Genomic DNA, 14,596 nt, shown 5'->3' with positions numbered 1-14,596 from the left:
ATTGGACGGCTTTATCTGGGGAGCGCCTTGCTGAATGCTGCGCCAATCCTCTATAGGCAGCCAGTGGTTTCGCTCCTTTGTCTGCTGCACAAAGACAGACACTATGGATCCCAATACATTCCATCTCTCATCCCTCTATCGGCTCTAATTAATGGTACAGGTTTTGATTGGATTCTCCTTCGGCTGCATCGGGGCTGAGCGTTCATCATTCCCACAGGGACTCGGGAAATGGCCTCATAGCTAGGCTGATTGATAAATTAATGACTTTTTCCCCCAGAAAGAGGAATGCTATTGTGACAGCGCAGGCCAAAGCGGGCCAGCTCATTAAAGGGCCTAACAGAGGATATTATTGGATAGAGATTACACTTTTGGATGGGAAGAAAAAGAGATCTCCCTTTTTTTTCTTAATAGAATAGTGGTTGGCTGGTCATTTTTTGGCCGCCACAAAGAGCCACGCTCTGTCTCCAAGTGATGGAAGGGATGGAGAAAACGATGATGCTATCAGCTGCGGGTGTGTTCTGCAGAAAATGGGAGAGGGAAAATACGTGTGTGTGTGTTTGTGTGTGTGTATGTTAACGCTACCTCTGCAGTGAGGCCCTTCATCCCAGCCATCAGAGCAGTCTGGAACTCCGTCACACAGCCTGCTCATATGGATACACACATCCAAATCCAGGCAGCCATGCTCATTGACAGGACACTGGTTCACTCTGTTGTGTAGACCTGCAAGACAAATAAATACATACAGTATAATATGAGGAAATCAGCCATTAAAGACAATGATATCACAATAACTTTGTATAGAGACAGTTTCAAACAAATGACCAGCAAGCGAGAGTGAAAAAGACTTGCTGAAATGCAAGCTATGTTGTTATTTGGGAATTTAAAAGCTTCTTGTGCTCCTCTTACACCCACTGATTAATTCATTATCAAACCATTCAAAACAAAGCCCAAGAAGGGCGCGTTTGCAGTATGGAGAGATGCTGTGGCTATGAGTGAGGCTGCGCGCTTCATGCTGTGCCTATAGCTCGCAGATAATGGAAGATTTGAAATGAGCTCGGCAAAGATCAAATGATGAAAACATCATTAAGGGAAAAGCAGAGCATTAAACACTTTCACTCTAATCTTCTCGCTTTCTCCTCCCCTCTCTTTCCCCATCCATCTCTCTCAGGCTGCTGCAGAGAGTGCTGTCTTGCTGTTGTCTAGCCAGCCATGGCAGAAGCCAGCCAGATAAGAGATCGGCAGCAGGCTGACAGAGTTAATAAAGATGCCTTTTGGTGTTTTTCACTTTCCTTTGTCCACTCCAGAGACTGACCCAGAGAGCCCTTCAGCCTCTAAGTTGGCTGGGAAATGTGGCAGACTGCAGGGAGCTAAAGGGTTCTAGCTAAGTAAGGCTTTTCAGCACTGGAGAGACATAAAAAGATCACTGCGTGTGACAGAGACACAGAGGCAATGCACATGCATGCATATATTCACACACACTGACTGTATATGCCTGACATATACACAATGCAGCAACGTGACATTTTGAAATATGGTCCGAAAACATGATCTCTTGACATATAATGTTGGAAGGATATTACAAAATCACCATGACCAGTGACAAAAAAGATGCATTGTCTCTGAGGGCCACGGATGACAAAGGACAGAATGCGGTCTCTGTTCCAGGACAGCATAGATTTCTCACCAATGTGAAACCAGAACATAGATGCATAGTCTCGTTCTCTCACTCTCTCCCACTCCTTCTCTCTGTATCTCTCTTCTCAGCCCACACTGCAAAGCAAACAGTTTGCTTTGGCTGTTTTTCTTCTTCCTCCTCCTCCTCCTCCTCCTCCTCTCTCTCCTTTTCTCTTTCTAACATCTGCTGACCCATTTTAGAAAAACACAAGAAGGAGAGAAAATAAAGTTCACCTCCTGCACAGGAAACAATCTGTAGAGCTCTGCGACTTATGGATAAAGTTGGCAGAGGCATGGCAAAGATGGTATCTGAGCGTATGCAGAGTGAGTTTACATACTTAACCGGGAAGCCACCCTCTGAATCTCACATAGACACAAAGTCTTTCTGCCGTGTCATTTCTGAACTCGTTTGAAAAATGCAGCTCATCTGACCCCTCTCCTCTCCTCTCCTCCCCTCCTGGAGTCATAGCTTAAAACATTAGCTTTGGAATACGTTGCAAGGTTTTGATTCCATTAAAAGCAAATGAAGTATATGTTATGTCTTTTTGTCATGCAAAGCCAACTCAGGCCAGATGTGGAGGGTTAGTAAGTCTGAGATAAAAGTAAAAAATACATCTGTCTTAAAGGACCAAGACAAAAGAGATATTCTTATGAGACACGCCATTTTCAAAAATCAAAATAGAGCATATGCACCAGGAACCATATGAGGCAGTATATTTCCCCGCATGTCTACAGTCCCTGAAGAAAACCCGCAAGCATTCCCTCTGAATTCCCTCAATCCATCTAACAGAATAGCCACCGCGGACATTATATGAAATGTAACACAACTAAAACAAGCGTCTTAAAGCGGCAAAAGCCTCGTTCTTGAACACTCTCTATGCCCACAGCAGCAGTCTATATAAAAAAAAAAAAATGTGCCACATTCCAATAGAGAATTAGTTTCTAATACATGTGGGCTTATGAAAAAGGAGAGCCGTTCTCCCATTCGGGGGATGTTAGCATATTAGCAGACCTCCTGCAGCCCCAGCCTCTAAGCCACCCTGCTTTACATTCAATAAACTGCCAACCTGGGATTTTCGACATAAACTGCAGCACAAGGAATAAACCGTCTTGCATAGTGGAAATCTCCCCCTGCCAAAGGTTTTAGTGTTTGTCAACAGTTTTCTTTCAATATGACTTTGACAGCCACCCGAGTGATGTGCATATACATTATAGAGAGACAGATACGGTGGTGGAAAAAAGTCTTCGGACACCCCATGCATTTGTGAAATACTGCATTAAGAATCACTCTTAGGTCTTCAAGTGCAATTTCTTTTAGTACAGTCACAGCCAAAATACTAATCAAATCCTAAAAAAGCCATTAAAAACTTAAAACTGATTGGTTCCATAAAAATAAATAAGAAATTTTGAGTATTGGGTCATTTTGGTACCAGTGATGAAGGTCGTTCTTTTTATTAAAAGACACAGTTTTTGTTGCCAAGCTTGGTGTCTATATAAAGCCAGCACATTTGAAAGTTCTTCAGACACAAAAATGGCTAAAACAAGGAACCTAACGTAGGAAACACGCCTGAAGATAAAGATCAAACTGTCAAGAATTTAGTTTTGTTAGTTTTTGTTGTAAACAATAAACAAAAAAATATATTTTGTATTTGTTTGTATCTGTCTAATGCAGCCACACCTTTTGAAACACAAAAAAGATTTTTCCACAAATATTTCATGATAATATTTGAGATTGTGAGATTGTGTAAAATTTTAAGGGTGTCCGAAAACTTTTTTCCACCACTGTAAATATAGATGCCTCCACCCCCACCCCACCCTCCACACACACACACACACACACACACACACACACACACACACACACACACACACACACACACAGATTAACGATAGACAGACAGGCAGAGAAGGTCGTGTGTCTCTTGTATACAACTCTGGGCATCAGGTGCCCATTCTCAACTTCTGATTTGCTGGCAGAGCAAAAAATCTAAGTTCAGCTTTGCTTCACCTACACAGACACACACACACACACACACACACACACACACACGCCCCTCTCTTCTTCTACGTACTCTCCTACCTCCCCACTGGACAGGCAGCGGCAGAGTAGGTCTTTGGAAACACACTAACAACTGCCAGCAATACCAACAACAGAAAAAAAAAAGAACTGTATGACTTCCACAACACAGTAATACCTTGGCAAGGGCTGAATAGGAACAGCAGCCGAAAACAAAATAGAAAGGACAATATGGAGGATTAAGTAACTCTGCAGCAGGGACAATGGCAGTGGACCCTGCACTCCCTGTTCCAGTTTGGAAACTTGTTAGCAGTGTATTATAATAAGCTCCCGTCATACTGGCAGTAGTCATTTCCTTCCTCATCTGTCAGTGGAACCAGACTATTACTGTCTGTGGCAAGCCAAGGAAAGACAGAAATACAGGAGAGCTTCCGCAATCTCTCTCTGATACACACACATGCCGCTCGACACGTTCAGCGTCTCCATCTTTTGCCGTTCCCAGTTTCTTGTGTAGATTTTTTATTTTTTTAAATTTTGCTTATGAAATTATGATTTGCTGCTAGACCCACTAAAGGATAAGTTCCAGTAGGTGTTTTAGCTTAAATATAGCTCTTGGATTTTTGTGAACCATGATATATGGGAAATTGTGTTGTAATGGTTTTCTTCTTCTTCTTCTTCTTTTTTTGAACAAGGAGATAACGTTTTGCACAAAGTCCTCCAGCTGTCATTAGTTGTAACTCCTGCTACGTTTCTTTACGAGGTACTTCAATCATGCACTGCGAGCGTTTAATCTGCTATCAATAGCTTCTCTGACCGGCGGGATTTTTCCTCTTACATCTCAACATGCAGTGGTTCAACCTCTTCTTGACCCTTTATCTCCTGCTAGCAACAGCCGCATGTCTAAATCTTTTTTTTTTTTTTTTTTTCCCCACCTGCCTTTTTCATCTTTAAGTTTTAGGAAAAGTGTCAACACAACTGATATGTGTCGAAACAATACTTCATCCTAGTTTTTAGAGCATTTCTCACAGCACTGAGACTGGTTTAAGCCAACAACCCTTTCACATCAGATACTGGGATTGTTCCATTTTAATTGTTTTAAATTTCAGTGTGATTTCAGTCAAAACCAGAAATTTATCTTCACCCTCAGCGGACGTTATATGTGGATTGTGGGTGGCGTTCATTTTAGGCACAGCTTAATTCTCTATTTACACACTATCACGTAGGCATTCGTGACAATAACAATAATTTTCATTGTTTTGTGGATGACACCGTTCTTTCTGCATGCAGAGCTGTCGTTAATCCAAAGATCTTCAGCGCTGGTTGTCGCAGAACTACATGAAACCAAATCATAAATAGTCCTTTTCAGCCCACTCAGATCAACTTAACTGATTTACCATGAATTAGGCACTCTGTCTGCCATTCTTAGGTCCACTTAAAGCAAGAAACGTGGGCGTAATTTTTGACGCCAACTTGAACTTGAAAAAAAACAGGTTAACAGAGCTGTTCAACCTTGCCTCTCTCGACTGAAAAATGTTTCCCAATCTAAGCCGTGTTTATCCTTGAGTGGTCTGGAAAAAGTCATCGCACTCAGACTGTAGCTATGCGTCGCTTCCTCAGTCAAAAGGCCCTCTCTTGTATCGTTTGAACTTACACGAACGCGGCAGCTGGGATTCTTACTGCAACAAAAGATCCCATCTCCCCCTTGCCTTGCAATTTTATTGGTTTTGCTGCTGACTTTTATCTGTTGGCTTTCAGCTCCTTGTGACGACTACTTTGTAATTGAGAAAGCAGGTAAGATCGTCGTTTACAGCAGAGGGGAGCCATTGCATCGACACTAATGTAAGGCAAACACTGTTGTATTATCACAATTGGATTTGCAGGTGCCCTCAATTTAATGCAGTCAGATTAAGGCGCCATGATTAACAATGAAACAGATGTGAAGTAAATAAATCTCTATATTGGAATATTTAATCTTAGCAATGAGCTTAACACAGCTTGGAGTTCAGCTTAAATGATAATAGCTATAATTTGCCATAAATTACCATTAGCAGGTGCGGTAGACTCTAACAGAAGTTGCAACAGAAGTGGAGGTCTATGAATATCACAGAACATTATTCTATGACAATTATACCTGTCCTGTGTATTCTCCATCCAGGGAAAGCATAGGTACTTGAGTCTCGAGAACAAAGTGCAGCGAGCGAAGACAATATATGAAGCCTGGCAGTGCAGAGTGCATAACATATGGAAAGAATAGGAAAATGACATCCCTCACACCTATTACACAGCACAATGAGGATAATGATATTATTGCAATAAAGTCCTTTCTCCAATGTGTCTGTCTCTGTAAATTCCCTTTATATAACCTGACCCCAGTCTCCTGCCTGAATCACACCTTAAGAAAAGGAATGACTCCTTGCGAAGGAAAGTGATCCTGATTAAAACAATATAAACTAAGAGTCGCAGTGCCGGAGTTGTGTTCGGCTTTATTAAAACCCACATTGCAGTGCCACAGTCTCTGGAGTGAAATATGACTTTGTGCAAAGACAATATTTAAACACGTCCCCTGGGCACGGTGGAGATTTAAAGTAATGCATCACTACCTGTGTCACCTTGAATCTCCTCAGTGCAGCAGGCAGTCGAACTTTGCATCTGGCTATGGGTTCTAATAAGCTTGTCTGATGTGACGTCAAAGAGGGTCTCCCCCGCTGCGCACTTTCCTCTGTCACTTCAACCTCTGGACCCCCACCCCCGAGCCCTCAGTCCCCGCAGGTTATGCAATGACCTTAAATTTGGATCCCCTGTCGATCTTTTGTCCTTGGTATAAAAGCCTGCTTCTATTCCCGCTCCTCGGGCTCCATGGCAGCCCCTGACAGACTCCCATACAGTCTGCTGTCAGCTCGAATGAATATGTTGTGCAGGGTGACACGCAGGCCTGCCCACTGACTGACTCTCTGCACTCTGGAATCACACCGTACTGCAGCACACAGGACAAACACATGGCCTTGCTAAACCCCACTGAGGCACCCGGGACGTACAGTGCTCTCTCTGGGACGGAGGCCAGATATAGAGCTGTCCAACACCCTTTCTAGAATTACAAAGATATGACTAAAAATAATAATCAACCGATGGTCTAAAAAATTTCACTGTACTGCAATGTATTGTACATGTGGAAGAATGCAAAAACTTGGTAAAAGAAACAATATTAAGACATAAAGCCGTATTATGCTGTACTAAGTTGGAGATGTAGCTTGACTAACAACTTGAGCAGACGGAAGAGATTAAGTTTAGGACACCCGCGAGCTGAATTATTCCAGAAAAATATTAATATTCAACTCTGTTACATTTGTGTACCTGCTTGGTCCAAACATTTTGGACACAATTATCACAATGAGAGATTTACTTTTCTTTATCGCCACCCTAAAATTCACTAAAACTGTCACTGTGTGTTAAATGTAGCAGAGAAAGTTTCCACAAAGTAACATAAAAAAAAAAGAGACAGCCAGCAAAAACAAACAAAGTCGCCATCTGCAAGGCTGGAAAAAAAAAAAAGAAAAGAAAAAAAGGAAAAAACACAGTAAGGCAATTACACAAGAGGAAAGACCGGAGATGAGATTTGAGGAAGAGGGAGCTGAGGTGGCTAGCTATGTCTAGCCACTCCGCCTTCTTTGAGAGATAGAGGACGACAGAAGGAAAGAAGAAAGCGGGAGAGAAGGAGAGCGGGTGAGGAGGAGACAGTGGAGAGAGGGAAGTGGTGCCTGTGTGGCGTGAGAAAGCCCCGCGCTCTCTGTCTGTTGATAGGCCGGTGAGGCTGAGGAGGGCTCAGGGCCACAGACCAGAGGGATTTACAGGGCTTTGCTCCTTCCTCTGTGGAAGCAGTGTGTCAACCACTGCCCCTGCAGACCCTCCTGCCCCTGCCCGGTGCCCCCTATGACTACAACTAAATGGGTCCGATTATGGGCTGTGAAAGGACTCCCTCCAACTTTACTGTAAAAGGCTGTTTCTATAAAAAGGATCAGAGCTTTACAAAGCCATTTTCATTTTGTTCTTCAGCCTAAATGCTAATCTGCTCATTTTCTCCTATACAAAGCCTTTTCTCTGGGATCATCCCTTCTCTCCATCCCTCTATCCCTCCATCCCGCCGCCTCTGCAGTCGGCTCTTCCTGGTCGTCTTGGAGAGGCTGCCGAGGCGTGACAGTCAGACGGGCCAGACAAAGGGCCACGCTGGCCGGCCTCCAGCAGGGGCTCAAGGGCAGGAGATGGACAGATAACCTTGTTGTGTGGCCCACGGCCGCCTCAGGCAGCTGCACGGAGATGATAACTCAATCTTCCCGTCAGACCTCCCTCCCAGCCCGGCCCCAGGCCACAGCATCCCTCGCCGAGGGCCAGTGTGCGTGTGTGGGCCAGGAGGCCTGGTGTGGCTGTGTGTCGGGATGCAATAACATCACAGTATCACGCAACCACTATGGATGCTGAAACATGCACAAATCCAGATGCAATCTGTTTGATGCGGTTTCCAGTCTTTTGTGCGATTTTTAAAAGATTTTCCTCTCAAAAGAAAGGGGCATGAAATCATACATTTGACAAATTAAATTAAATTTCTTCTTTTTTTTCTTTTTTTTTTTTAAAAGGCTGTATCAAGCGTCGGCCAACGGTGTCTGGATTTGCCCACTGTTATGTTAAATACTTTTATCCTCTTCAGGCATGACTCCCTCCATCTCATTACAAGACAGCAGTCCATGCTATATCCCTTCAAACTTTTCAGCCAATAGTGAACAGGCCTGATGTGTGGACTGTCTGTGGACACAAATGCAGTGACGATAACTTGACAGTATAAGTACAGGGAGTGAGCGGTCATTTGCAAGTGTTAATTGTGTTGAGTTATCAGCTCATTTTCTCCCCCCTGAATGAAAGTGGTAACACAGCATCGAGAAGAAAGGCAGACCATTTACATGATTCAGATGCATTTCACCCCCTGCTTGGATGTCCCTCTGTGCTCATTTGAATGCTAAATCAGGGGCAAAAAGTTTAACAGAGAATTACAGACAGCCAATTGTTGCATAAGGTTTTGGATAATAAAAGGGATTCCTTTATGGTAAGCTCCTCTCATGACAAGGAAAGTGCTTACATGCTAGGGCTTATTCAAACATCTGTTCCCATTCGCTGGTTCAACGACAATGAATGTGGCTCATGCAAGAATCATAATTGCATGCAGACTTTGGATACAGACAGGAATTCAGTGTTTTACAGAGTTCCTCAAATGGAGCTGTGAATTGGAATCCAAATTGTGACACAACATATAGTATTCTAAAAAAAAAAAAAAAAAAAAAAACATCATGAAATAAAAAGTTATCAAAAATATAATAAAATTGAGAGTGGTGGCTTCCTAAATTACAGAGAAAAAAGCTGTAAATGTAAAAGGCAGTGGGAGGTGGGAGACCTTCGAGTCAACTAGTGATCTACTTTCATCTACTGTCTGGCAAACATTTGCCCTGTTAATAGTTGTAAAATGTCATGACCTCATTACATTTTTCCATCTTTATTCCATAACAACTAAGCAGAAAAATGAGGAGCTGAAAAAAGGGAAATAAAGACGTTAGATTTTGCTGATGTGGCACTGGCACAAAACAGCAGAAGTGGAGATAGGGGAGCTTACAGTGCAATATGTCTCATTGGATTTACTTTTGCTTTTTTGGTACTAACCTGTTATGGGTAATAAACCCTTCATTTTTCAGGAAAAAAGGTATTCACAGGAAGCTGGGCCCACAGACACAAGCCCAAAAGGATGGTACATAAATACAGCACACAAAAAAAACAACAACCGAGGAGCTTTAATTACATATCTTTCAGGCCCACGCCTCATCAATTCTATGTGGATTGCTGAGTGATTCTCTGTTTCCTGTGCACTGATGCTATCCTGTTATGTAAAGTCTGCTCAACTTCTGAGAGGCAGACAGACTTCTGCAGCACTTGGATATCCTGAACAACCCAAACACCCTCTCCCTTACCACTTTATCTCTGCAAGATGGAGATAATGTTTCAACATACCACATGCATGAGTACTAAAAAGCAGCAGTACTGCATGGGCCACAGAACAGAGGTGGAGGAATACCACCATCGTTTGCCTGAACTCCTGTCCTGAGGGCACGTGTCAGCCACTTCCTGAGCCCTGAGCCTGTGTGTAATTGAGGTGAAATAGCTTGTCTGAAACCAATTGAAGACATGCAGCAAGGGGAGCCTGTGCAGTCGCTAAGAGAGGGTGACAGGGTCACACCTGCAGACAGGGGCCTGTACAGACAGCATGCTGATGGCTATCTGACTGTGTAGGGACCAAGGGAGGGAGGTGCACGCCGGCGGTCCAGGGAGCATGACAGCCCTACAGCTGGCAACTTGCCGAGGCCCTCACCTATTCATTTATGATGACAACTCATGCAGACCCATGTGCACACATACATGTATGCATGTGCCTTCCCAGCGCTCTGCTTCAGTACCCCTCTAATAAACAAGCCCCTAGGCTACGGCCGACATGGAAGCTTCTGCTCCTTACAAAGCTGAGGGAATGATAATACGCTACAACGACCCCTGGCATCAACAGCCACCTCAACTACTGTGTGTCAAAGCCTCATGTGATGCAGTGTTATAGCCTCGCTACTGTGGCAGAAGTCTGTCTTTACCTCCTCAGCATAATTACAGCCTAGATGAATGGTTTGGGAACGACAGGCAATTAGACCTCCAGACACTATGATGCTGAAAAGTGCACTTTCTTCCTGCATAGGTACCAATGGTGTGGATCAAAGATCCTCATCAGACAAAACCACGCAGGTTTACGACACCGAACGCTCTGACGGCAGGTGAATTTATGACCATCATAAACCAAACAGGTGGCATTTACCTAAAATTAAACTGGCTTGAAGTCAAATTAGTTTTTGTTAACCACTTGTTTTGTGGACATTGTGACTTTCAACATGAGAGGTTGGAGATGAGTCATGGTGCAGACAGATGGGACAGGGTAGGGTTAGGGTTAATGACTGCCCTTTTCAAAAGATATTTTGACCTACTTAAAGAAATAACTAAGCTCTGTGTTGGCTGCGCGCACTGCCTGCACTGTCACCGACTCTGATTTACAGGACGACCTGACCGTCGGGCGATCCTGCACTGAGACAGAGCCAGAGCCAGCAGCCAGGGGAGCGAGAGAGGGAGGGAGAATAGAAAAGACGAAAGACAGAAAACAAGAGTAAAATGTCGTCGCCTTGTGAAATCTGGGTAAGCATACTTTAGAACCCAAGCCTCTGGTTAGTAATTAACTTGAACTGGAGATAATGTTGTAATTATAGTAGCGTGCACCACTCTGACTCCCATCAACATTAACACACAAAACTAGTCTGTGGTCGGGGGGGCATGTCTAAACAAAACTCTACAGAGCAGAGAATTTTGTTTGCATCCCTTGAGATTTAAAGACTGCGCTCAGAACAGAAACCTAGACCACTAGTTAGGTGGCCGACTGTCAAGCTTTGCAGTCAGAGTAACAAACAGATGACACCTTGCACTCTAAAAGTAAAAATAAATACATGAGCATAGCACCAAGAGCTGAGAAATTCCTCTCTTGATCCAAATTTCAGTCCCGTTTCCAAGCTGACCAGTGGTTTGGCCTGCCGTATTATCTGCTATCTCCATACCAAGTCAGTTGTGAGCCTTGTTTATAGGCCGCTGGGCTGACTCCCTCTCATGTGGCTGCAGCCTTACAGTCTAGTTCCAGCAGGGGAGAGGCTTAGGCTGATGACCTGCAAACTGCTTAACCCCCCGAATGTAAAAAGCAAGGATAAAAAAGAAGCAGAGTTTTCCATTCCTCCGAGTCAGAGCAGAGTTTCTAATAACCTTCAGACTGATACTCCCCCAAACTCCCCTGTCTCTCTCATCAGCGCTGGCTCAGGCCCATTCACTCTGTAGTTTTATCTCCAGCCCTCCATTCCAAACACTACTCATATTTAATGGATGGATCAACTAAAGGACTGTGGATAAAAATCACAGTCTGCTCTGCCTTTCATTGTGATACTTAGAAGGCGCCTTGCCTTTGACTTGCGCTTGTTAGACTTCATACTTATTGTGCTATACAGAGTTGAAGTGCATTAATTGCAGTAAGAGATATTTACTATGATTGCCTTGAAAGCTCACATGAATGGAGCGGTGCCTTAACTCAAGGTAAAGCGACAGCCAGAGCACAGCCCTTGGGAGGAGGGTAATTGAGCAGAACAGATCTTGATGTTCTAGTCAAACACTGCTCTCCATGCAGTTTTCTTGGACAAGATGAATCACAGCATTGTCTGTGTTGTCAAATTACATAAGTGCTATGGAAATTTCACTCAGTTCAATTGCTTAGTAGAAAACGGCAGAAATTGAGTAGCGGCAGCTTGTTTGACTGAATTATGTTACACAAGTGCACATGACGTTTCTAAAGTTTCTGCGTTAAAACTGATAAATCTTTCCATTCACTACCACTAAACCCCTAAAAAATGTAACACTTACAAATGAAGGCTAACTTTTTAGCAATACCCTCTCTCTCTTTTAATTTGTGTACACTCACAAAAACAAGTCAACATTGTAGGGGAGTGAGGGAGCAAACAGAGTGAAGAACTTTACCGTTCAACTCCCTCTTTGCCGTTTATCGCCAAACAACACATTTTCGCTCTGAACCAGAAAACATCTGACAGTTCCTCCTCAGACCAAATCATTTCAAAGATTGGACATCTGCACTGAGAACAGCGATGCAGCAAAACTGTGAGCACAGAGGATAATGTTTGACCTGTCTGCGGGAAAGAACAGCCAAATAAATTTTACTTTCTCCATTTCAACACCTGCAGTTAAGGTTTTATGTGTCTACTAGCACGGCATCATAATACATTTTGTTACCCTCAGCTATTTCACACATAATCAATCCCCAGTCCCATGTGTGAATACTTAAATGGTGTTTTCGCCCTCAATAACAAGACCTCTAATGTCGGGTGTCAGCTGCCTGTCTCTGCGTGCCAGACTATTGTGTGAATGCTTGTGGCATGACAGACGCAAGGTGTGGCACATGCAGACACTAAAATCGCCATTAGCGCCTCCATATAAACAGAGGGAAAGCTTTTACCCAGGAGAGTTTATGGATGGTGAGGCAGGATGGAGGAGGTTGGCAGATGTGAGCAGCTGGGACAAGACTCTGAGGGACTGCACTGATCCCACAAGAGTTCAGACAAGAGCAGACACATCCCTGAACATCCAGACTAAACATGGCTGCATAATTAGAGCTATAACTCAGCAGAGCAGCCAGGGCACACACTGCGAGCCTGTGTCCTTCATAGAAAGGGCACAACCTACCCACTTACTCAGGCCCGCATTAAACTGTCTGGACATGGTGCCATTGTCCCCTTTAAAGCCAAATTGGACTGTGAGCCTGCGGGCACTGATGCCATATAACATCACATACTGCATCAATATTGAAGAGAGATGAACACCCTTCATCCACATGTCACATTGACCTTTAAATAAGTGATATTTGAAAAAGACATTCAAACATTCAAAAGTAGGCTGGAATGCAAAACAGCAATCTTAGGGAAACAAAGTTAGAGAAAAACAGTAATCACCTCCATCGCCCCTGAGCAACAGCTTGAAAAGAACAGGCGACATGAGGACATGTGTCTGCTGAGAGCAGGTTTTATGAGCTAGTTTTATTTCAGGCATACTTACAGATATCTGGTGACTCGTCTGAGCCATCTGGACAGTCCTTTTCTCCATCGCAGCGCCAGCCTTTGGAGATACAGGTCACCTGGTCCTTACATACAAACTGCTTAGGGCTGCAGGTCTTGGGAGCTGAAAAAGCAGATGGAATATGATGTGTCATCAAGAAAAGAAATTGTGACTTGAACTGCTTTTGACTCAGGAATACCATTCAAAAGGAATGCAGCTGTTTAACGCCGCGTCTAAAATGCAGTAATGAGTATAAATAACTTAGCTCATGCATTACAAAACTACTACTTTTTTTCTTTTTTAGATTTCTCAACCACTAGCCTGCCATGTCCAGAATTGGGACTGGAATTTTCCAGCTCCGAGGAGGACAGATCCTAGTCCAGCAGGGCAAAGCAACATGCAAAGGGTCAAACCAAGTTCACAACGATGTTTTTGTATCAAAGGATCTACAAGGGCAGCCTATTCAGAAAATAAAAATTAAAAAAAAAAAAAAAAAAAAAAAAAAACTTTGTTACAAATTTACAGCCAACAGTGGCCTCTTTAAGTTCAGTTTGTTTGTTGTTTCCCCTCTTCTTACAGACATCTCGACTCTTTCTACTTTTTATTACTCAAAGGTGTTTTTCAGCTTTTACCACAGAGGCCCTTTCATGTGTCACGGCGAAGGCATAACTGGGCATTCAATCACTGTCTGACCCATGGGAAACTGCGGAGCTTGGTAGTTCTGGGCAGTAAGTCAGCAGAGATTGTTGAGGTGAACCACAGGGGAGCAGCACCACAGTAATGCTCATGACCCACTGGCAGTCTGACACTGCTGACATGCTTTAACTCAGCCACTCTCAGAGAAACACTGGACAAATGGACTTTCAGCCACAGGTTAGTTCCTTTCTACCGAATCAATCTGCAAACAGCAAATCTGTTATTTGTTGAAAAATGAGACTTAAAAAAGAAAGAGCGTGAACAATCTGATGAAAAAATATTTTTAAAAAATCTTAATATGAGTAAGATTTCAAGATCATTATTAAAACTTGTGTGCTAAAATATACAAATTAAAAATAAATGTTAACACAAATTAAAACTGTAATGCAAACCACAAAGCAATTATGGAATTCTTGTGCCATAAGATTCTGTATGAAAATAGTTTTCTCTCAGCATAGGGAGGAATGACAGCGGGTTTGCCAAACC

The 14,596-nt window shown here is 43.3% G+C and overlaps 1 protein-coding gene across 1 annotated transcript in view; it reads right to left on the bottom strand.

The window, feature by feature from the left end:
* Nucleotides 1–14,596, bottom strand: part of LOC115362621 (low-density lipoprotein receptor-related protein 1-like) — a 97,349-nt gene that overhangs the window by 71,304 nt on the left and 11,449 nt on the right. The window contains exons 2-3 of the mRNA XM_030056607.1: nt 13,415–13,537; nt 583–720 (exon numbers count right to left, since the gene is read on the bottom strand). Of these exons, the coding sequence (XP_029912467.1) occupies nt 583–720; nt 13,415–13,537 (261 nt within the window). The remainder of the gene's footprint in view (nt 1–582; nt 721–13,414; nt 13,538–14,596) is intronic.

Source organism: Myripristis murdjan, chromosome 7, assembly GCF_902150065.1.
Source record: "Myripristis murdjan chromosome 7, fMyrMur1.1, whole genome shotgun sequence".
Lineage (NCBI taxonomy): Eukaryota > Metazoa > Chordata > Actinopteri > Holocentriformes > Holocentridae > Myripristis > Myripristis murdjan.
This window is presented reverse-complemented; position numbering and strand designations above follow the sequence as displayed.